The following is a 25,275-nucleotide window of genomic DNA, read 5'->3' as shown; positions in this document are numbered from 1 at the left end:
TGCATTTACTGCTTAACTAACTTTACAAAAAATCAGCTTCTTAACCCTTTCATTTAAGCACATCTAGCTATATTTAAAACGGTTTCATTTGTCAGCATTTTCACATATTAGTTTACTTAGCAATTTTTTTGGTTTTGTTTTGTTTGTATGTTTGTTTGTTTTTGCAGTACACGGGCCTCTCACTGTTGTGGCCTCTCCTGTTGAGGAGCACAGGCTCCGGACGCGCAGGCTCAGCGGCCATGGCTCATGGGCCCAGCCGCTCCGCAGCATGTGGGATCTTCCCGGACCGGGGCACGAACCTGTGTCCCCTGCATCGGCAGGCGGACTCTCAACCACTGTGCCACCAGGGAAGCCCGATCATTTTTTTTTTTTAACCTCTTTATTGGAGCATAATTGCTTTGCAATGTTGTGTTAGTTTCTGCTGTATAACAAAGTGAATCAGCTATATGCATACGTATATACCCTCCCTCTTGCGTCTCCCTCCCACCCTCCCTATCTCACCCCTCTAGGAGGTCACAAAGCACCGAGCTGATCTCCCTGTGCTATGCGGCTGCTTCCCGCTAGCTATTTTACATTTGGTAGTGTATTTATGTCAATATTACTCTCTCACTTCATCTCAGCTTACCCCTCCCCCTTCCCCGTGTCCTCAAGTCCATTCTCGACGTCTGAGTCTTTATTCCTGTCCTGACCCTAGGTTCGTCAGACCATTTTTTTTTTAGATTCCATATATGTGTGTTAGCATACAGTATTTGCTTTTCTCTTTCTGACTTACTTCACTCTGTTTCACAGACTCTAGGTCCATCCACCTCACTACAAATAACCCAATTTCGTTTCTTTTTATGGCTGAGTAAGATTCCATTGTATATATATGCCACATCTTCTTTATACATTCATCTGTCAATGGAGACTTAGGCTGCTTCCATGTCCTGGCTATTGCAAATAGAGCTGCAATGAACACTGCGGTAGATGACTCTTTTTGAATTATGGTTTTCTCAGTGTATATGCCCAGTAGTGGGATTGCTGGGTCATATGGTAGTAATATTTTTAGTTTTTTAAGGAACCTCCATATTGTTCTCCATAGTGGCTGTATCAATATACATTCCCACCAACAGTGCAACAGGGTTCCCTTTACTCCACACCCTCTCCAGCATTATTTGCAGACTTTTTGACCAGTGTGAGGTGATACCTCATTGTAGTTTTGATTTGTATTTCTCTAATGATTAGTGATGTTGAGCATCCTTTCATGTGTTTGTTGGCAATCTGATTATCTTCTTTGGGGAAATGTCTATTTAAGTCTTCTGCCCATTTTTGGATTGGGTTGTTCGCTTTTTTGATATTGAGCTGCATGAGCTGCTTGTATATTTTGGAGATTAATCCTTTGTCAGTTGCTTCGTTTGCAAATATTTTCTCCCATTTTGAGGGTTGTCTTTTCGTCTTGTTTATGGTTTCCTTTGCTGTGCAAAAGCTTTGAAGTTTCATTAGGTTCCATTTGTTTACTTTTGTTTTAATTTCCATTTCTCTCAGAGGTGGGTCAAAAAGGATCTTGCTGTGATTTATGTCATAGAGTGTTCTGCCTATGTTTTCCTCTAAGAGTTTTATAGTGTCAGGTCTTACATTTAGGTCTTTAATCCATTTTGAGTTTATTTTTGTGTATGGTGTTAGGGAGTGTTCTAATTTCATTCTTTTACATGTAGCTGTCCAGTTTTCCCAGCACCACTTATTGAACAGGCTGTCTTTTCTCCATTGTATATTCTTGCCTCCTTAATAAAAAAATAAGGTGACCATATGTGCGTGGGTTTATCTCTGGGCTTTCTATCCTATTGCATTGATCTATATTTCTGTTTTTGTGCCAGTACCAATATGTCTTGATTATTGTAGCTTTGTAGTATAGTCTGAAGTCTGGGAGCCTGATTCCTCCAGCTCCATTATTCTTTTTCAGGATTGCTTTGGCTATTTGGGGTCTTTTGTGTTTCCATAAAAATTGTGAATTTTTTGTTCTAGTTCTGTGAAAAATGCCAGTGGTAGTTTGATAGGGATTGCCCTGAATCTGTAGATTGCTTTGGGTAGTATAGTCACTTTCACAATGTTGACTCTTCCAATCCAAGAACATGGTATATCTCTCCATCTATTTGTATCATCTTTAATTTCTTTCATCAGTGTCTTATAATTTTCTGCATACAGGTCTTTTGTCTCCTTAGGTAGGTTTATTCCTAGGTATTTTATTCTTTTTGTTGCAATGGTAAATGAGAGTGTTTCCTTTATTTCACTTTCAGATTTTTCATCATTAGTGTATAGGAATGCAAGAGATTTCTGTGCATTAATTTTGTATCCTGCTACTTTACCAAATTCATTGATTCGCTCTAGTAGTTTTCTGGTAGCATCTTTAGGATTCTCTATGTATAGTATCATGTCATATGCAAACAGTGATAGCTTTACTTCTTCTTTTCTGATTTGGATTCCTTTTATTTCTTTTTCTTCCCTGATTGCCATGGCTAAAACTTCCAAAACTATGTTGAATAACAGTGGTGAGAGTGGGCAGCCTTGTCTTGCTCCGGATCTTAGAGGAAGTGTTTTCAGTTTTTCACCACTGAAAATGATGTTGGCTGTGGGTTTGTCATATATGGCCTTTATGTCATATATGTTAAGGTAGCTTCCCTCTATGCCTACTTTCTGGAGAGCCTTTATCATAAATGGGTGAATTTTGTCAGAAGCTTTTTCTGCATCTATTGAGATGATCATATGGTTTTTCTCCTTCAATTTGTTAATATGATGTATCACATTGATTGATTTGCATATACTGAAGAATCCTTGCATTCCTGGGATAAACCCCACTTGATCATGGTGTATGATCCTTTTAATGTGCTGTTGGATTCTGTTTGCTAGTATTTTGTTGAGGATTTTTCCATCAATGTTCATCAGTGATATTGGCCTGCAGTTTTCTTTTTTTGTGTCATCTTTGTCTGGTTTTGGTATCAGGGTGATGGTAGCCTCGTAGAATGAGTTTGGGAGTGTTCCTCCCTCTGCTATATTTTGGAAGAGTTTGAGAAGGATAGGTGTTAGCTCTTCTCTAAATGTTTGATAGTATTCGCCTGTAAAGCCATCTGGTCCTGGGCTTTTGTTTGTTGGAAGATTTTTAATCACAGTCTCAATTTCATTGCTTGTGATTGGTATGTTTATATATTCTATTTCTTCCTGGTTCAGTCTTGGAAGCTTGTGCTTTTCCAGGAATTTGTCCATTTCTTCCAGGTTGTACATTTTATTGGCATGTAGCTGCTTGTAGTAATCTCTCATGATCCTTCGTATTTCTGCAGTGTCAGTTGTTACTTCTCCTTTTTCAGTTCTAATTCTGTTGACTTGAGTCTTCTCCCTTTTTTTCTTGACGAGTCTGGCTAATGCTTTATCAATTTTGTTTATCTTCTCAAAGAACTAGCTTTTAGTTTTATTAATCTTTGCTATTGTTTCCTTTATTTCTTTTTATTTCTGATCTGATCTTTGTGATTTCTTTCCTTCTGCTAACTTTGGGGTTTTTTTGTTCTTCTTTCTCTAATTGCTTTAGGTGTAAGGTTAGGTTGTTTATTTGAGATTTTTCTTGCTTCTTGAGGTAAGACTCTATTGCTATAAACTTCCCTCTTAGAAATGCTTTTGCTTCACCCTGTAGGTTTTGGGTTGTCATGTTTTCATTGTCATTTATTTCTAGGTATTTTTTGACTTCCTCTTTGATTTCTTCAGTGATCTCTTGTTTATTTAGTAGCATATTGTTTAGCCTCCATGTGTTTGTATTTTTTACAGCTTTCTTCCTGTAATTGATATCTAGTCTCATAGCGCTGTGGTCAGAAAAGATACTTGATATGATTGCAATTTTCTTAAATTTACCAAGGCTTGATTTGTGACCCAAGGTATGCTCTAACCTGGAGAATGTTCCATGAGCACTTGAGAAGAAAGTGTATTCTGTTGTTTTTGGATGGAATGTCCTACAAATATCAGTTAAGTCCATCTTGTTTAATGTGTCATTTAAAGCTTGTGTTTCCTTATTTATTTTCATTTTGGATGATCTGTCCATTGGTGCAAGTGGAGTGTTAATGTCCCCTATTATTATTGTGTTATTGTCGATTTCCCCTTTTATGGCTGTTAGCATTTGCCTTATATATTGATGTGCTCCTATGTTGGGTGCGTAAATATTTATAATTGTTATATCTTCTTGGATTAATCCCTTGATCCTTATGTAGTGTCCTTCTTTGTCTCTTGCAACAGTCTTTATTTTAAAGTCTATTTTGTCTGATATGAGAATTGCTACTTCAGCTTTCTTTTGATTTCCATTTGCATGGAATATCTTTTTCCATCCCCTCACTTTCAGTCTGTATGTGTACCCAGGTCTGACAGTGAATTTTTTTTTTTTTGACACTGATCATTTTTAATGGCTATTTCAATATTACATTGAGCTCATGTATCATAAAATACTTAACCATTTCCCCACCACTTGGCAATTGGGTAATAATGCTATTATAATTAGTGAGTGCTTTAGAAATATTTTCAAAAATATAATCTTTGTTTTAAAGGGTTTCGTTAAGAAAAATTCCAATGATTAAATTACTGAGTCAAAGAAAGTCAACACATTTTAACTTACCAAGCTCTGAACAAAACCGTCTGGCTTCTGAGAAACTGTGCAATGCCTGATCAGATGTGTAACAGTGGTCCCTGTACTGAATCCACTGTGACTCATTCCCTTTTACTGCTGGACATCTTGATGAGTATGTATGAGAGGACACCTCTTTAGCTGTAAAAATGTTAGACATAACTGTGAAAATGCACAGAAAAAAATGACTGACTTTTAAAATCTCATTAAATGTCACTGACACTGTGGTTGACACTGTGGTTCCTATGGGTAGGAAGCATTCAATTCAATACACATCAGAGAGAGCTACAGCCCATACTTGCATTCTTGTTAGTTTTTGGGATACCATTTTTAAAACTGAGAATACAAAGGAAAGTACTTAGCCCTCTAAGATGAATTTAGACTAAAGTAAAAACAGTTGGAAAGACAGACTAGGAGAATAAGAAAAGACAGCCTGGGTAGACCTGTAACTACTTTGAAATAATAATTAAAATTCTTTATTTCTTTGGATTCCTTTTTATAGTAATAATAAAAACGTAGTTGTACCTTGCCATAAAAAAAAATCACACCCACAAGTGAAAATTTGGTAATTTGTTTACAAAGCACAACAGATCAGCACAGCAAAATCTGTCTCAAACAAAAGAAGTGTGGCTTCGCAGCTCTTAACAATTCCCCTTGTTTCCATTTAAACTCTTTAATTTTTAATTGTGCTGTGTAACACAAGAAGCCTGTGTAATGAAGCCTGTGCCCCTTAAGACCATTGTTAATTCCAACAGAAGAGAGTATGAGAACTGGAAAGTAAATTGCTGGCATCCTGTTGGTGGGGTACAGATTATCTGAATCAAATATCTGACCTCGTATGGCCAGTAATCTCAACCCAAACCATTGTTCTGTATGCATTATGTATGGTCTGCATATCCTTCAGTCACTGAAGGCCTCTTCTGCTTTTTTCTCCTTGTCACAGCTTGGTAGAATTCTTTTTATTTATGATCCCTATGATTCCAGAAGAATGGCTGCTGCCCTTTCCTTCTTCATCAAGAGACTTCAGGATGGCTCTCCATTCCCCCTTCTGCTTCTCTATCCTCTGTTTCTCCACCTGGGCTTGTTCTTTTTTGAAATCTAGTTATTTGATTGGCTTCTGCCTCCATACTTCCCACTAATGCCACTAGTCTGAGTTCTAAGTCTTCCTTCAGTTTGACAATTGATTACTCCTGGGTAAGTTTCCTAGTTGCAGATGACGTTTGGTCATCTGCAAATTCATCTGCAAAGTGTGTAAGGCTTGTGACAATTCTTCATTAATGCTGCCGGAGGAGGAAGACGGTATTAGCAAGCTCTTGATTCTACCACATTGTGAATATAGTTTCTTTGCCAAAAATATACAGCTGACTACTCCTTCATTGCACAGGCAGTAACGTGTGTTGCTTCATTTGATGCAAAACATGTTGAACATTGGCTACCAATGCATGGCTAGGACAAGTGGACTTTTATGAATGGGCTGGCTTTAAAAAAATTCTTCTTACACTGGGAACATATGGAAATGCCTTATCTTCAAAGTCTGTTTCTAGTCCAGGCTGCAACTGGGCTGTTTTAGACTGCATACATTTTCTTTCCTTACTGTTCTTCATGAAGTTTTGCTTCCAACTCTTGCATTGTGGTAAGTTTATTATATTCCTCTCAAGAAGATTCAACTTTTTTGAAAGGGGTAAAATATACGCAACATAAAATTTACCACTATAACTATTTTTAACTGTACCGTTCAGTGGCATTAAGTACATTCACATTATTGTGCAAACATCACCATCATCCACCTCCAAAATTTTTTCATCTTGCAAAATTGAAACTTTGTTCCCATTAAATAATAACTCCTCATTCTTCCCTCCTCCCCGCAACCAACATTCTACTTTATGTCCCTGTGAATTTGGCAACTCTAGGTACCTCATATAAGTGGAATCATACAGTATTTGTCCTTCTGTGACTGGCTTATTTCACTAAGCATAATGTTAATGTCTTCAAGGTTCATCCATGTCGCATTATGTGTCAGAATTTCCTTTCTTTTTAAGGCTGAACAATATTCCACAGGATGTACACAGCACATTTTGCTTATCCATTCATCTATCAATGGACACTTGAGTTGCTTCTACCTTTTGGCTATTGAGAATAGTGCTGCTATGAACATGGTTTTACAAGTATCTGTTCGAGTCCCTGTTTTCACTTCTTTTGGGTACATACCCAGATGTGGGATTGCTGGATCATACAGTAATTCTATGTTAAATTTTTTTGAGGAGTCATCATACCATTTTCTACAGTGGCTACACACCATTTCACATTCCCACCAGCAATGCACAAGGGCTCCAATTTCTCCACATCCTCACCAGTACTTGTTATTGTCTTAAGATCCAGTAAAAGTTTGCACTTGTATTCGTTTCCCAGGGCTGCCATAATCAATTAGCACAAACTTGTTGACTTAAAACGACAGAAATTTATTCCCTCATAGTTCTGGAGACTACAAGTCTGAAAATAAGGTGTTAGCAGGGTTGGTTCTTTCTAGAGGCTCTGAGGAAGGATCTGTTTCATGCCTCTCCTAGCTTCTCGTGGTTGCTGGCAATCCTTGGCTTGTAGCTGCATCACTGCAATCTTTGCCTCTGTTATCAAATGGCCTTCTTCCTGTGTGTCTGAGTCTCTCCTCTTATAAGAACACCAGTCACTGGATTTAGGGTCCATCCTAATCCAGTATGACCTCATCGTAACTAACTACCTCTGTAAAGACTATTTCTAAATAAGGTCACATTCTGAGGTTCTGGGTGGACATGCATTTTGGGGAACACCATTCAACGCAGTACATCACTGAATTTGTGTTTGAGCTGTTTTCATTCTCCTTTATCCTATAAAATCTGTTTCTCTAACACAGATGTCCTCTCCATTTCTACATGCTTTATCATATTTCTCATGTATTTCAATTGTTTTTCTAAAAGATTAAATTTATTTTCTATACCTAACAACTAAGATGTCAGTTCTTGATTGTGTCTTGATTCCTCATTCTCTATATCATTCTCCTTTTCTTGTATTCACTTGTATATCTAGATAAGGTGTTCACATTTTCTTCTGCTTAAATCCGTTGAAATTCCAAATGTTAAATCTTCTCTTGAGGATTCTTCAGAACCGAAAATATGGTAAGCACTGAGAGAACCAGAAGCTTCAGATAACCACATGGCCACCAACTCGTGGCCTGCCCAGAGCGCCTCTGCAGCTTGTGCTATAGGTTCCTGTGCTCTTCATCATGATTCATACTCCACCCACCAGGGAACAACCCCAGGTCCAGCCCCTGATGGAAGGGGCTCTTTCCTTAGATTTTAAGGATCCTATATGTTTGGAAAATGTTTAGTTACACAAACATTTCTTTACTATAGAAACTTTCAGAGCCATCAATATGGTAAATCATAGAGGTATTTCCCAAATTTCTATGCTGTGGAACCCTTTTTTAAAAGGAGCATCTCAGCCTTTGAAAAACATTGCTAAGTGAAATTAAAATTCACAAATTCTAGAGCAAAACTCATCTAGTGACAGAACAATTGAAAGTCTTTGAGAACAAATTCCCTGAATGGGCATATCATATTTGTTTCTCTTCACAAAGTATCAAAAGTATTTTGATAGGACTTGTGAATAAACCTTATTTAAAATCTACAAAAAGTTCCTTTGAGTGTTTAATCATGTGCATAAAATAAATGTCATGTTTCAGTAAATATACAGTTATTTGAAATCAAGTCTTACATTTTGTAGGTTTATAACAAATAGCACCATCCTTAACAGAGTTGCATTTTTCATGTTTCCAAATTCCTTTTGGATCCAAGACAACACAATTTCCAGCAGATTTTTTATCTTTCCATGGGATGTAGTCAAAGGCACTGCCATCAGACCATTCAAAACTTGATTCACTTCCCTGTGTTAAGAATAATAGAGATAACTTGAATTCAGATGTATGACTTCAAAAAGAACATTAAGAAGAACATGCATGGAGAGAGAGGCATGGACATATATACACTAACAAACGTAAGGTAGCTAGCTAGTGGGAAGCAGCCGCATAGCACAGGGAGACCAGCTCGGTGCTTTGTGACCCCCTAGAGGGGTGGGATAGGGAGGGTGGGAGGGAGATGCAAGAGGGAGGAGATATGGGGATATATGTATATGTATAGCTGATTCACTTTGTTATAAAGCAGAAACTAACACACCATTGTAAAGCAATTATACCGCAATAAAGGTGTTTAAAAAAAAAAAGAAGAACATGCATGCTTTAAAAAATACAGGGATGGAGTGTTAATTATTTGCTTACAAGTATTGTAGATCTGGACCTATTTGTAAAATCAGGGATTTATTTTTGATGCATTGATCTGAGACATTTGCTCTGGCATAATTTAAATAGGACTTTAAATTTAGAGACAGGGTTACTATATCTCTAGATTTGTTTTTTTTGTTTAAAGGATGAGTTTATATAACACTTGAAATTAGATGACATGCAAATGTCTTCCATTTGTCACAATTATAGATTTACAATCTCAACCTTCACATTATTCTAAATATTGTCTTTTATGTTTTATAGTTTTGTGGTTTGTGTCTCTGGCTAGATTTTTTCATATTACAGAAGTCATCAACCAGCAGGGGTCTGGAAGAGAAAAATACTTCCCAAGAAACTCATACGGGAAGATTAGTTTTGACTTGTCCTCGATTCTATAATCCTAATTTGCCATCCTTTTACTTTCCCCACTTTGTTCTAAAGATTATTTAAATTAGGCCTTCAATTCTAATCTCAATAGATGTCTATTTTTTGTATACTAGACATCATTATCAGTACATGAATATACTAATTAACAGGGTTTGAATAGTGGTACAAAAGATGTATTTACCTGCAGAAAATTATTTTCAAATAGTGTTAATTTCTAGGGGGAAAGTGGGGAGAAAATATACATCTATTAGTCCTAATGTTAAGAGTTTTACTTGGCACCTTATACAGTATAAATTTTGTGCTAATAATCCTCTATTAAGGAAAATATTATCACCCCAATTTTACAGATGAGGAAATAAGCTTGCAAAGGTTTAATAACTTGCTTGTGATCACCCAACACGTAAACAGAAGACCTGCCACTCGTATTGGAACTCAGGTTTTTCTGATCCTGTGCTATTCCCTTTTCACCAGCTCTCCAACTGGTCTATCCCAAATAGGTTACAGGGGTGTTGTTGAGACATTAATCTACTAAGCCCCTGGGATGGCTTGGCAGTGTCCAGGGCAGCTGCAGTCCTGGCCATTTGCCTAGATCACTCTATAAATATAATTTTGCATTTGCTCTATGTTGTGAAAAGATAGAAAGCACTATGGGATGCAAATGTAATCCGAGGACTTAATCTGATGTTATACTTTGAATTAATATCTTATGCTCAGATTTCCAGCCCTCTAACATATTTGGAAAATTTCTGGAAAACAAAAAAGACTTACATCATGACTTGAGAGCCCAACCCATAGTGGAAATCCATCGCGCTTTACGATATCTTCCAGAAAAAGCTGGCCATTTTGGTCATGAACACTTGCCAAATGACCTCCACTTTGAGAACATGTGTTTAATGCCTCATACCATGTTACCCTTTTTTGAATAACGTTATAAATACCATCTTCATGTGGAATAAACCGTGGCAGAGTAGTATTACAGTCTTCCTTGTAGTCAACTGTAATATTTAAATTAAAAGTGTTAGTGATTAAATTTAAATTATTCAAAATACATATTTTGGGTAAGGTTGGACATGCAATCATTTCAAAAGTTAAATAAAACTGGGGCATCCCTGGTGGCGCAGTGGTTGAGAATCTGCCTGCTGATGCAGGGGACACGGGTTCGAGCCCTGGTCTGGGAAGATCCCACATGCCGCGGAGCAACTGGGCCCGTGAGCCACAATTACTGAGCCTGCGCGTCTGGAGCCTGTGCTCCGCAACAACAGAGGCCGCGATAGTGAGAGGCCCGCCCACCACGATGAAGAGTGGCCCCCGCTTGCCACAACCAGAGAAAGCCCACGCATGGAAACGAAGACCCAACACAGCCAAAATAAATAAATAAATAAATAAATATTAAAAAAAAAAAAATCTTCCTCCCCTGAACCCTTGGATAGCCTTGATCAGATACTTTAAAAAATAAATAAATAAATAAAACTGGGCCTCTTATTAATAAGGGAGGTCAAATGCATACTTTCTCTTATAGCCACAGCATATATAATAGGCTCTTAACTATTACTATTGTCTGAGTGATTAAAAAAAGGCATAAACATTGTCTTTTATTTAAGGAGCTCACATATTAGTTGGGCACAGAAAACAACAACACCTGAAATGAGGGCAGAACAATTAACCACTAAAATATGTGTGACTGACTAGAGAAAGAAAAAGTCATCTGAATTAAGGGAGTCAGAAAACCTTCTTGATAAATTAGATCTCCAGACTTTAGGTTAGCTGAAATTAGGACCAAAAAGAAATAAGGTAACCAGAAAGTCAGCTAAAAACAAACAACAGTAATAACAAAACCACAATGATGGTATTTCAAAAGGACACAGAAGCCAAGTAAAAGAGCTCCCAATGGCCAAATCTGAAACAATTTGAGCAAAATATTAAATAATAGAGTCTATTAGATTATAACCCAAAGTATAAAATAAATAACCATGAGCCCGTGCTGATATAAATAAACGACGAAATAAATTTTTTTTAATGGGAGAGAATAGACAAATCTCCTGTGTAGAATTCCAAGTAACTTATATAGATACTTTCCACCTCAGGAAGGTAGAGAATAACTCTCCATTCCACAAGTAAGGACTGAGTATGGTAACTTCCTTACAAAGAGTACGATATGGAAAGGGGGAAGAAGAGTAACTCTGCAGTGGAGAAAGCTAATGAACGTTACCTAGACCCAGGTGATCAAGGTTAAAATCAACAGTGATAAGTAAGTCATGCTGACAGAATATACCCTTCACAGGATGTGATGAGAATGACATTTTACCTCTGTGGTTTTTTCCCTAAACCCCAAACCCATAACCCCGGTTTAATCATGAGACAAACATCAGCCAACCCAAACTGAGGGACATTCTACAAAACACATGACCAGTGCTCCTTGAAATTGTCCAAAAAAGCAAGAAAATCTGAGAAACTATCACAGCTGAGAAGAACCTAAGAAGACATGAAGACCAAGTGTAACATAGTATCCTGGATGAATTCCTGAACAGAAAACCAACATAAAGTAAAAACTAAGAAAATCTGAACAAGGTATGGACTTTAGGTAATAATAATTTACCAACATTGGTTTATTTGTTGTGACAAGTGTACCATACTAATGTTAGATGTCAACAACAGGGGAAACTGGTTATGGTGTATATGGGAATTCTCTGTACTATCTCTGCGACTTTTCTGTAAATATAAAACTATTCTAAAATGAAAATTTTATTTAAAAAGGAAAGAAAAAAGAAGGTAGAAGACATCATGACAGGAAAAAAAAACATAAATAAAGGTGCAAATGAGAATGGGTATACACTGTACATGGGACAGTGAAGAGATCAGCGTGACAGGAAAAGATACTTACTGAACCAAAAATGGGGAAAAAAATGGAGACTGAGAGAAAGCCTAGAATTTTAGAAGAGACTCTGGTTTCTAAAAAGTCTCAAAAGCTTACATGAACTCAAAGCAATTAATAACAGGGAATCCCTGGAGATTGTTGATGGAAATGGTGCATCAGAAAGTTATTCTTCAGGACAGTGAAGGGAGAAAATGGGCCTGGATGCAACTGTGATGGGCTCCATGTTAGCAGAGGGCTTACAGCAGAATGGCCGTAGGAACAGTTTTCAAGCTGTGAAAATTTAAAAACTGACATGCATTTAAAAATACACGTATTTAAGGAATTAGGCAAGGTTGAGAGACATTCACTTTCGGCCTGTAATGTCAAAACTCTACCCAAACACACTTCCTTATTTATAGAAATCTTATCTATCCTTCAAGGCCCAGCCAAGCTTTTCCTCCTCCTCAGTACATTCTTTGTTTTCATTATTCCTGTTTTCATTGGTCTCTTTTGACTTCCCAACAAATGTAAGCCTGTACCAAATAACCTAAGACTAACCTGCATAAAACAGTGATAAACATTTAATGCTGTCTCCCCAACTACATTTTATTCCTTGAGATCAAGACCATGACACCAGGGAGTGTGTCTTTTCCTTCCTCTGTGACGTCTACAGTGCCTCTCATAGGACTGAATACAAGGGAGCCACTCAAAAAGTACAACTGCATGATTCCCGCTAGTGAAGCTAATGACTTTACATTCTCTTTCCCTGGAGTAGAAACCCTACATTAGCATACTTACCCATTTCAATTTTGCAAGCCAGAATGCTGTGCTGGTGAAAGTAAAGTATGTCTTCAACAACATTAAAGGTTTGAATATCCCAGAAGCCATCAGTATTCAAGCCAGCAAAAAACTTGCCATTTTGTACAGCTGGTCTTCCTGATCTCCAGTGTGTATATGACAGCGTGGTCTTATCAGACCACATGAGAGAATTATCTAGAAAAGAAACACTTTTTTCTATGCTTAGAGATTAAATCAAGACTTGAATTACACTTATGAGGTTAATATTTCAAACTCAACTAATTTTCTTTCTTCTTTCACCACCTTCTAAAAGGTTGTATAATTATGTGTATCCCTCTAAAATATTTTCTAACAGTAAACCATGCTTATTTTTAATATAGAAAGTACACATTATAAACATGAAAATTAATATCTACTTATCATTCTACCGTCCTGAAATAACTTTACATTTTGTTATTTTTTTCATCCAATATTCATTTTTTCCTACCTATATGTTTAATTGTAATGGAAATTAACATAATTATTTTATTAAAAAAATTAACATATATAAAACTAGTGATAGAAACCTCTTCTCTGGACCTAAACTGTGCACAATTTATGTCAATTGATTTTTGACAAGGGTGCCAAGACAATTCAATGGGGAAAGAATAGTTCCTGGGACAACAGGATATCTACATGCAAAAAAAATGAAGTTGGACCTTCTCCTTTCACATTACAAAAAACTCAAAATTGATCACAGACCTATATGTAAGAGCTAAAACTATAAAACTCTTAGAAGAAAACACAGGAGTATGTCTTCACGAGCCTAGGATAGGCAAAGTCAATAGACACAAGTGATAAAATAAAAAATAGACAAACTGGGCTTCATTAAAATTTTTAAAGTTTTTGTGCTACAAATTATACTACTAAGAAAGTGATGAGAAAAAATATTTACAGATAATTTCTTTGACAAGGGACTTATATCCAGAATACATTAAAAAGTGCTTAAAACTCAATAATAAAAAAGACAAATAATTTAAAAAATGGGAAAAGGATCAGAATATAGATTTCTCCAAAGATAACATACAAATAGTCAATAAGCACACGAAATGATGTTTAATATCATTAATCAATAGGGATATGAAATAAAAACCTCAATGAGATACCACTTCATACCCACTGGGATGGCTATAATCAACATAACAGATAAAAGCAACTGTTGGCATGATACGGAGAAATTGGAACCCCTAATGGACAATGGTACAGCAGCTTTGGAAAACTGTTGTTAGTTCTTCAAAGGGTTACACAAAGACCCAGCAATTCCACTCCTAGGTATATACCCAAGAGAAACAAAAACATATATCCACATAAAAACTTGTACATGAATGTTATTCATAATAACCAAAAAAGTGAAAACCTAAATACCCATCAACTAAATGAAATGTGGTATATCCATACAATGGGATATTATTCAGCCAAAAAAGGAATCATACTTGCTACAGTGCCACATGCATAAACCTTGAAACCATTATGCTAAGTGGAATAAGCCAGTCACAAAATAGTCACATATTATATGATCTCACGTACAGGAAATGTCTAGAGTAGGCAATCTGTAGAGATAGAAAATAGATCAGTGGTTGCTGAGGGTTGGGAGAGGGGATGGGGAATGAGGAGGGACTGCTAAATGGGTATGATGTTTCTTTGGGGGACAGCGATAGTTGCACAACCCCGTGACTATACCAAAAGCCACTAAATTGTACACCTTAAATGGCTGAATTGTATGCTACGTGAATATACCTTACTAAAGTTTTTGGTAAAACAAGTTGCTAGGCCTATTAAAATTATGAATTGGTATGAAGAGTGATGTCATTATTACCTACACACACTCCTTGTTGTCCTGGTTATTTCGTCCTTTCACTGATTACCATCTCCCAAGGCGCTCTACCTAAACATCTGCCTGCAGCCACGATACACAAGAAGTCTGGTACATATGATTTGGTTCTTGCTTGCTGCTTTATATCACCTCATGTCTTTGAGTCCCTCTCTCCCTCTCCCCAAATGTTAATAAAGTTACAATTTTCTGGTCAATGCGATGGGCAATGGTATATTTCTAAAGCTGTCATGACAAAAGAGTCACTTTTTCACTTGGCTTGAAATATCTCTCAGTTGACACATGGCTTCTCTTAGTAATTTCTATTCACGGCCCTACTTTTGAAGAGTCAGAACTTAAAAAAAACCAGAATCCTTTGTATAGGTGGTATATACAATTAAATAGTATTTAAGCATATTTAAGTGATAACAAAGCGCTATGGATATAAATTAAGCCAGTAAGAATTAGTTTTAAGCCAAATTTACTGTTTGCTGGAAATATCTTTCTATATGTCTCCCATATGTCTGTATATTTTAATAGAAGTTTTGTTACAACTACATCTTATAAAAGAAGTTAAGATGATTAAAAGAAAGCCTACAGATCTGAAAATGCTTTGCAGAATACAGAATACATTTTCAGTTGTTTCTGATAATATAACTAACAAAGTACAGCAAAGGATACAATTGAAATCTCTAACTATATCCTGGGTATAGTTTCTGTTGCTCCACATGGGATCACTGTTTCCTCAGTCACTTTCAGGTAAAGCCTGGGAACTTTCTACCTAGTTCCTCTCCATTTTTTTCCATTCTTAAATTTAAGAGTGTTCAAGCATCATCAGAGAAAAGAATTGGGCAACTAAGTCCTACCATGATGAACTCATCTTCAGCTGGCAACCCAAGTCTTACCCATTACTTGATAGCTTAATTTTTGTTAACTCATCTGCAAGCCATAAACATTTAAGAAAAACCTGAGTAATTCTAAGAAAGAGACAGGTTAGATAGCAAAGAGAAGACTATTTTTAAAATGGTCAGATTTGAGTAATTAAGTTTCTTTGCCTACCCTACCTCTAGCTATCATTGTCCTGTGCCCCTTATTAAGCCCCCTTTTTGGGATGAATGTATGATTTTAATGCTTTATGCCCACACAGTGATTTTTTTCTAATTCCAAAACTTTATGATTTTCCGGATACCTCTAATTGAGTATCTTTCTAAATTGGTCTTATTTCCCCTATTATTAGAGTCTGTGTTTTAAAAAAATTTTCATAGCAATTATATCTTGAATTTGTGGCATTTGCAATCTCAAATATTCTATCCCATTGGCAGACTATGTGTCTCATTTTTCTAATGTATACCCCAAGCCAATGATATAAAACCAAAGATGCAACATTAGTAGAAGTGTATTTCTCTTCTCACTCATCCCACATACATAGAGATATAAAGTAAGTATTGGAGATTTATGCAGGAGTGCAGTCATTTTAGTTAGTCTTGTACTGCTAGGTGGGAGGGTGAGGAAAGGAAATTATTTTCCACCATTTAACTCTAAGCTTGGTGGTAAAGGCATTTTAGTGGCAGAGCAGAGACACAAAAACAGTCTTGGTATTTGTATTAAGTTATGCTAAGTGCATAATTATAATTTTGTATACTGATTAACATATACTCTGAAGAATATACTTTCACAGCTTGATAAACTAGTAGTTTATAATGAACTATGAATATAAATAGTGAAAAACAGATTTACAACTTACTTTCATAAGTTATACCTAACATGACCCATGAAGCCATGTAATTGTAGTGTAGAAGCTGCTCAAGAACAAAGTTATTCTCTTTTTCATCTCGAATACTCAGAATATGTGATTTTGGATCTGTTAAATAAAAAAGAATCAATAATTTAAATAATTAATTATTTAGAACACTTTGTTTGATAGATTTAGTAATTTTTATTTCCCAGTTTAACACACTCCAAAACTTAAAACAATAGTAGAAAATAAGAAAGACATATAAATTAAAACTATCTTGTTGTACTAAATGAATAGGTTAAAACATTTTCAAACATTTTGATCTTCAATTTGGTCTCACAGAATAGTGGAAAACTAGTAGCTGAGAGGAGAATTTGAAACAGTGATTCACTTTCCTTTTCCCCATTTAAGGCTTATTTTGAGTTGGTACAAATCCACCTATATTAGTGACACACTGTCAAAGACTATAATAAATAAAAACCTCTTAGATGGGCTAAAAGACAGACCTTCCTTTTCCTTAGTGATGGCTGTTATAACAGGATTTTAAAAGTTTAATATTCCCCAAAGTGTGTTCCTCGGAAAAGAGCTACATTGAAAAAAACTTTACAAATTTTAGTTAACCAAAAGTAAACTAGTTCATTCATGTCAGTATTTCTTAAAGCATATGCTTATGCACATTTGATAATGTTTAAAAGGAAGTGAAGATGTGTGGTATTTCTCACCCTTGTTCTTTAACTAAGGATCTTTTTCTTTATAGAACATCTCAAGAGTAGTGTTCCACAGAACACACTTTGGGGAATAATGGTTTGATATTTTCCATAGGAACTTCCTATAAAGTTGATGGGTCCATTGTTCAAAAGTCACAAATCCTCAGTGGATCTCATAGGGAAATATCTGGAGAGTCCTGAGAGCTGAAAGTATGAAATATGTATTTCTTTTAAGCAGAGCTGCTTCTTTCTGGCTTATCTAAGATTTCAACTACTCAAACCGGCCTATTTTCTCTCTGCCCACAGCCTAACTTGATTTAATATCCAGCTCTCTGCTCTCTAGTGTCATTTCTTTCTCTTTTTAAGTAGAACCCATTTATACATCTAAAGAGAGACTAGTTCCCTAATGGATGGGTAAGAAAGGAGATAACTCCTATACTTTCCATTTTAAATAAACACAAATTTTAATACTTTGTCATTGATAATGTAGAAATTAGGAGATGAATATTTTTGAGTTCTAGTTACTAGCGCTAATTAGAAATATTTATTGAATATACTCAGATGAGATTTGTTTTCTAACGAGCATAATGCAACATATAATGGCCATACAACATACTCACTCAGTGTCTGGCATTTAGAATGAACTTCATCTCGTGTTGTCACTATATATCTATTCTTTGTTATCATGAAATTGTAGCAAGAGTTCTGAAATGGTATCCATGGAGTATTTAGAACAGGAGACGGACATCGAACACTGGTAACTGGTTTGACCTCTTTTTCAGTCTCATCTAGAAAAAGAATTAATGGTAAGAATTCTAACTTCAGATATAAATGTTAAATCCTGTTCATCATAATTAGACTTGATTTGTAGGAAATATTCAGGAAGCCAAGAAATAATAGCCTGGCGATGCTTGTTCTGTTTATGCTCAAATAAAATGTGACCTCTTAACTGGCTTTCTGTAGGAAGGAAATTACTTAATAAAATTTTCTTTTCCCTGATGTGGAATGAGTAGAAGAATGTGGAAAATGAGGTGTTATTAGGTTAAATGCAGTTTCTGTCTTCCTGCATCACCAAACTTCTAATACAAGGGGCCACTTCAGAGAAACTATACAAACATAATAAGAGGCACCTAAATATGACTTTGAGAATTCATCTTCAATTTTCTGCTTACTGATACCTTCTTTAACTTTAAAAGAACATTTTATGAAATACTTGATGTTCTAAATAAGTTATTGCTTTAACCAAAGCAAACAGAAATAATTTAAAATCTCACATCTAGAAAAATCTGAATTCAGCATTTCTTTTTCATTTTACGAAAAGGCCACAGATTCAAAAAGATGCAAATAGAAATATGCTCTATTCAGAGCCAATCAAACTGATTCAACACATGGTAGAGACTATGCAATATTTCTCCCAGCTCACAGCAACTCCCTTTGTGAAGTAGTCTTTTCTCTAACCACAAACCCACAAATGTGGGCCCCTGGAAGCTGTAAAACCACTTTCCTCCGACTGGGCTAGAGATAGCATATCTGACTTAAGTTGAGTCTATCAGATTATCTCTTTCAGTTCTTTTCAGATTTGAAAAGTGGAATTCAGAGATAGTCAATTCATCTCCAGTTACGGCTAAAATTGAAAGCTGCAGAGCTGCCATGTTTCACCATGTGCAGAGAGAAGCAGGAAGTGCAGAGAGAAGCAGGAAGTACATAAAGAGAAGAGTGCAGATCCCCTGAGAGAAACAGAAAGGAGAGGTGCAAGACAGCATCTCTGGCTTTGAGATCCCCTCTCCTTGGGAGGCTCAGCTCTATCCCCATTTCTGAGGATCTAAATTTCCCTTTTGGCTTAAGCTAGCGTGAGCTAATTACTGTTAGCAACCAAATGAATCTCAACAGTGACTCATAAAAGAAATGTTAAGTATTGATGGTAAGAATTACAAAAGAATTCCCACAAATGTAAGTTTTCCATAAGAATATAAACACAAAGTGTATGCAAAATGAGGCTAACAAGGACTTAAAACTCAAAGGTCAATTACTATCATCAGTTGACAAAAATAAAGATAAAACATATCTAAAATAACAAATTAATGACAAAATATGTAACATATAATAATTCTCAAATACAAATTTTCACAACAGATTTTGTTGTAAAAAGGACATGATTATAATTGCTTTATAACTTTAAAACCAGATTTTACAAAACCATTTCCTCAAAATTCCACTACTCATGAGACTGATAACAATTTAAGAATTAAAATATTTGAAATTAGCATACTTCCTGAATAATAGCAAATAGCGCCTGGCTGATTATTATCGCAGTCAGATGTTTTCCAGAATCCATCAGTGTCTAATACTACACAGTCTTCAAGTTGTTCATTATTTTCAGCCCAGCGATTAAATTGAAGATGTTTCCCATCTGACCAACCAAAGTTGAGTTCATCCTGTATGGAGCAGAAATATATCTTAAGTGGTTATACTTCACGTTATCCCTATTGTATGATTTTGACCCTCGTGGTCGATCTAATAATTTTTAAATTTGTTTAATTTTATTTATTTATTTTTGGCTGTGTTGGGTCTTCGTTGCTGCACACGGGCTTTCTCTAGTTCTGGCGAGCTGGGGCTACTCTTCATTGCAGTGCGTGGGCTTCTCATTGTGGTGGCTTCTCTTCTTGCAGAGCATGGGCTCTAGGCACGCAGGCTTCAGTAGTTGTGGTGCGTGGGCTCAGTAGTTGTGGTCACGGGCTTAGCTGCTCCATGGCATGTGGGATCTTCCCAGACCAGGGCTTGAACCCGTGGCCCCCGCACTGGCAGGTGGATTCTTAACCACTGCTCCACCAGGGAAGTCCCCAATCTAATAATTTTAAATTTTATCTTATGTTTAGCACATATTTACACAGCACTTACTACGTACCAGGCATTGTTTTAGGTACTCTGCAAATATTATATAATCCTCATAACAACCATACGAGATAGGTACTATTATTATATCCATTTTACAGATGAGAAAACTGAAGTCATGTAATGTGCACAGTCATACAGAATGTAAACCACAGTGCTGGGATACAAATCCAGGCCATTAGGCCCTGGAGTCCATGGTCTGAACCATTATGCTTTGCTGCCTCACACAAAATTGGAACCATTGGTTGTTGGAAATCAGAAAGCTAAAATGGAGTGAGGACTACTGTAAGCTCTGATTAACTTAGAGATAATATGTAGTAGTGGAAAGAACACGGGCTTTAGAGCTAAGCATACCTAGTTTTGAATTCTGGTTTGGTCACTTGTTAGCTTTTGATTGTGGCATTACCTTGCCGCTTTTCCATCCCTTCATCTATTAAATGGATGTGACATTTAATCTCATGGGGTTGGAATTAATGGGGTAACGTGTAAGACACATAAGTCAGTGGCTATCTGGTACACAAGAAGAGCTACAGAGATGTCAGCTCCCTCCCTCTTAAACCTTCAGGCCCTGTGGATCTCACACCACCCTTTTCACATTTGTCTTTGAAGAGAAACTTCCTTATTCACTACATTCTTTTGTGCGCTAGAAGTCTGTGAACATCTGTCTTTACATCCTGACAAGGGCCTGACCACCCACCTGTCTTGAGAGAGGCTTTACAAGGTAGGTACAGATGTGCAGGAGATGGATTGTGAAGTACAGGCCTGCCTGAGTTTTCCTGTGGTGCTGCCAGAGCACCAGCCCTTCCACACTGACCCACTGAGCTATGCTTTCCTGAGGCCTGGGGCAATTTTGCATCACTGGTTTATTTGGAACATTGGGCCAAAGGCCACACACAGTCTCACAGTCTCCTTAGTGAACCAAAAATAGCAAATGTGGTCAAACCTCAACACCACCAACTGTTTCATTCAGAAGTGTTCTCTACCAGTGTTCCAGTTGTAAACTTATGGCCAGTTAATCTCTAAACCAAGTGGCCTCAAATGTGGCCCTTTGCCCCTGTGATGTTACCTGTACTGAGTATTACCCTGGATTCCTTCCCCCTTGTTGCACTCCCAACTAACTCTGGTCCCTGGGCCTTGGGAACTTCTGTTCCTTGTAGATAGGTCATCCCACTCCCACCATCTCTTTACTGAACACTAAATCTCTTTATTAAGACTATAAGTATCTCTTCACTAAATTCTAGACCTTGATTGATCTTAATTAAAACCTGTCTTTTCTAATAGAATAAGTTCCTTTCAGCATCCACAAGGGAAGGGCTGCTTGTTTTTTTAGTCTCAGATATCACAGAGCCATGAGAATGACGTAGTGGGTATTTTTATTTCCTTCAGTCATTTCCTTTGAGGTTTATGCCCTTCTTCTCTGACATTCACTGAGGTCTTGGCAAACTCCCAGAGTCCTTCCGTCTCTCTGACATTCACTTTGGTCTTGGCCCCCTTGCTCCTTCCTGATATTTACTAAGGAGGTGTCCCATGCCCTGCTCTGTCCTTCTGGTCCTACCACTGACTTAGGGACGTCTATGTTCATGTGGATGACTCACCCCGTTCCCAAGCCTTCTTGACTTCCTCTTCTTCTATGGACTTTCACTTCTATGTACTCGAGTGACCTGCTCTCACAGCCACACTCCAGACCTTCTATAGCCCAGAACTGCTGCACTGCAGACACTGTAAACATGCCTCAGTCCAGACCAACATCATTTCCTGCATGAATGTCTGCAAGAAACTCTAACTGGTCTTCTATCTCTGGACTGCTCACTTCCTTCCCCAGCTTCTGCCCAGCATAGTTTTTCTCAAGTCAAAATCTGATATTGTTACTACCATGTTTAAAATCTTTCAAAACCTTCCCATTACTTTCAATGTAAAGTTGTATTTACTTACACTCTGCCATGTTCCAAAGATTTCAGGCAGCTTATGAAGATACATAAGAAACAGCTATGTAAAATTTAATATGTTAAAGAGCAAAAGGGAGAAGAAAAACACAGGTGACGACTGAAAATAGGATAAGAAAGAAGACCGAAATCATCAAGTGGGGAAAAAAAGTTACAAAACTGTATGATCCGAAGTGTCTTAAAAATAAATACATGTACATAGAAAAATAACTTGAAGGATATATACCAAATATTTAAACCACATTTATCACTAGATACTGGGATTATAGGTGATTCCAATTTTATTCTTTTAATTTATTCTAACTTTATGATTTTTCTCCAGCAACAATACTGCTTTTGTTTAAAAAGGTTTAAGGTGGTTAAAACTAGGAAATGTGATAACTTAATTACCACCCACACAAGAGACACAGTGATGGGTTTCACATAATGCCAAACACAAAAGAGAAAGGAAGTAAAGCAATGTTATGAAGGAATTGATACTGTGAGGTCTAGGGAAGCAGTTCAAGCTGATAACCTGGCTGGACCTGAGGGTACATTTTAAAATCCAGAATTTTGGAGAAGCTAGTCTTCAAGCAATTTCTAAATACTGCTTTTTTAATTGAGCTTCTGACAAATGCTGGTGGTAATAAGTCCAGAGTTTGTCAAAGATAATGTATACTTCTGCGTCTTAAGTTTTTCACCCATTCTCCAGTTCAACTTGGGGTTTGCGCAAGGACTTAAATTGTCTTCAATCACATTTTCTCCATGCAGCCCTAAAACCATCTTGGTATACTGAGGGTTAGCCTACAATCTACATAACTCAGGTTTGCTTCATAATGCAATGGACACTTCTTTCCTACTCTCCCAATTACCTTCCCTCCGAGAGTGGATTAGGAATACTGGTTCAGGTGACACTTATCTAACTAGGGCTTTACGGGTCACACACTGCACAGATGCAGGAAGCAAAATTCACATCACAATCTTTATAAATAAGTGGCACCCCCATCAGTGCACAATGTACGCAGCCTTTTATACCAGCCCTATATCTTACTTTTCAATACATCTCCGTGAGCAGAGCATCAGCTTATTACATACAAGAATCAGAAAAGAGGCAAAAATGGCCTACAATGCTGAGAGGAATGCTACAGCTTTATTTAAAAAAAAAAAAAGATTCCCTATTAATTATAGCCAAAAGCTTTAGTAGCATAAACATTCCTGTTTGTGCTACATGTATGAAGTTTAGTGCTGGGAATTAATAGGAGACTAGCATTCTTTGCTGGGCTATGAAATGAATGAGAAGTACCCAAGATCAGGGCTTGAGATGTGGCAAAATGCTATTCTAATCCCTTTGTAGAGTGGCTTAATTTCACTCTGCTGATTTGGAAAAGGATAAAAAGCCCTTTAATAACGTTCATGGGCTTCTGCTCACCAACCCCATCTGAACTTTTAATTCTTCCCTCCCTCTCTTCTTTTCATTGGCTGAGGGGACATGGCAGCTCCTGATTCCAGCTCCATCTTCGATTGGAATAAATAAAAAGAAGTGCTCAGCTATATATGTCCATTAGAGATTTTTCTTAAGCTAAACGATAAAGCACCTGATCTTTCAACAGTGGAAAGATGACTGCTGCTAAAAATTACATACCTCATGAAATTCATTCACTGGAGTAAGATTTTATGATCTCTGGTTTCTTTTAGTCTGATATGAGAGATGCTGTGTGCAATAAAAAATGTCACATTCCGTCACCCAATCCTGGCAGTGGGACTGAAAACTTACGTCATGACTGGAGAGTCCAATCCATAAAGAAGTGTTATGAAGGACCGCCTGCACAGTCAGGAAGGCCTGCTGGTAAGGGTCTGTGATGCTCACCAGCTGCATGTTTTCTTTCTGGCACTCCTTTAGAGCATCAGTCCAAGTCAGAGTCTTCAGCATTATTTTGTACAGATTATTTTGATACTTCACAGTTTCTGAAGTATTCTGTAAGGTCTGTCTGCTTTCAATTTCTGTGTGTAAAAGAAAAATAAAGCCACAAAAACCACCTACTTGGCAAGTCATGGGACATTTTTTCAAATTTCTCCCTGTAACAATGTACTTTAGGTATTACTTATCTATTCATTTATTTTAGACTTTGGGTGGGAGAACTAGGTATGTTTTGCTGTATACCTTAGGTAAATTTGTGAACCACAAATTTGTTTTTTACAATTAGAACAAAATTCTGATTTAGTTGATCTGATTTAGGAAGGAGAAAAGCTATAAATAAAAGTAAACTGTAATAGGAGAAAAGCTATAAATAAAAGTAGACGACTTCTAATGGCAATAAGATTACCATTTCAGATTGGTGTCAAATTCTTCCTTTGTTTGAACTGCTTCAACAGGAGGTGCTGGGTGTCCCCTTACAAGTTTTCATCTGGGAGAACCCACAAAAAAGTGTATACAACCACCCCTAAGAGGATATATTTGAATTATTGATTTACAGTACCTCTCTGAAAAAGGCAGTTACTAAAAAGTATGAGACAAATAAGCAAAGATTAATTTAGCAAAAAGTTCTTCAGAAGCGCATGGAGTACTCAGAAAACTGTAAGACACTGATAAAAGAAATCAAAGATGAGACAAACAGATGGAGAGATATACCATGCATGTTCTTGGATTAGTAGAATCAATATTGTGAAAATGATCACACTACCCAAAGCAATCTACAGATTCAATGCAATCCCTATCAAATTACCAATGGCATTTTTTACAGAACTAGAACAAAATATCTTAAAATTTGTATGGAGACACAAAAGACCCCGAATAGCCAAAGCAGTCTTGAGGGAATAAAACTAAGCAGAAGGAATCAGACTCCCTGACTTCACACTATACTACAAAGCTACAGTCATCAAGACAATATGGTACTGGCACAAAAACAGAAATATAGATCAATGGAACAGGATAGAAAGCCCAGAGATAAACCCACGCACCCATGGTCAACTAATCTATGACAAAGGAGGCAAGGATATACAATGGAGAAAAGACAGTCTCTTCAATAAATGGTGCTGGTAAAACTGGACAGCTACATGTAAATGAATGAAATCAGAACACTCCCTAACACCATCCACAAAAATAAACTCAAAATGGATTAGAGACCTAAATGTAAGACCTGACACTATAAAACTCTTAGAGGAAAACATAGGAAGAACACTCTATGACAT

At 36.8% G+C, this 25,275-nt stretch overlaps 1 protein-coding gene and 1 pseudogene across 2 annotated transcripts in view; both read right to left on the bottom strand.

Annotated features, from left to right (window-relative positions):
• The window catches only part of LOC111172783 (CD302 antigen), a 132,958-nt gene that overhangs the window by 43,868 nt on the left and 63,815 nt on the right, over window positions 1-25,275 (bottom strand). For both annotated transcript variants that reach the window (XM_022569835.3, XM_022569832.2), the window contains exons 25-32: window positions 23,861-24,087; window positions 19,542-19,707; window positions 17,893-18,060; window positions 16,575-16,691; window positions 12,982-13,176; window positions 10,098-10,324; window positions 8,381-8,549; window positions 4,625-4,774 (exon numbers count right to left, since the gene is read on the bottom strand). In XM_022569835.3, coding sequence (XP_022425543.1) covers window positions 4,625-4,774; window positions 8,381-8,549; window positions 10,098-10,324; window positions 12,982-13,176; window positions 16,575-16,691; window positions 17,893-18,060; window positions 19,542-19,707; window positions 23,861-24,087 — 1,419 coding nt within the window. The remainder of the gene's footprint in view (window positions 1-4,624; window positions 4,775-8,380; window positions 8,550-10,097; window positions 10,325-12,981; window positions 13,177-16,574; window positions 16,692-17,892; window positions 18,061-19,541; window positions 19,708-23,860; window positions 24,088-25,275) is intronic.
• LOC149748579 (centrosomal protein of 57 kDa pseudogene) lies at window positions 4,804-7,962 on the bottom strand (annotated as a pseudogene).

The sequence above is a fragment of the Delphinapterus leucas genome, chromosome 8 (assembly GCF_059928025.1).
Source record: "Delphinapterus leucas isolate spDelLeu-1000000601 "Yukka" chromosome 8, BTC_Dleu_Yukka2, whole genome shotgun sequence".
In the NCBI taxonomy this organism is placed as follows: Eukaryota; Metazoa; Chordata; class Mammalia; order Artiodactyla; family Monodontidae; genus Delphinapterus; species Delphinapterus leucas.
The sequence above is the reverse complement of the archived record's forward strand: the minus strand, read 5'-3'. Positions and strand labels throughout refer to the sequence as shown.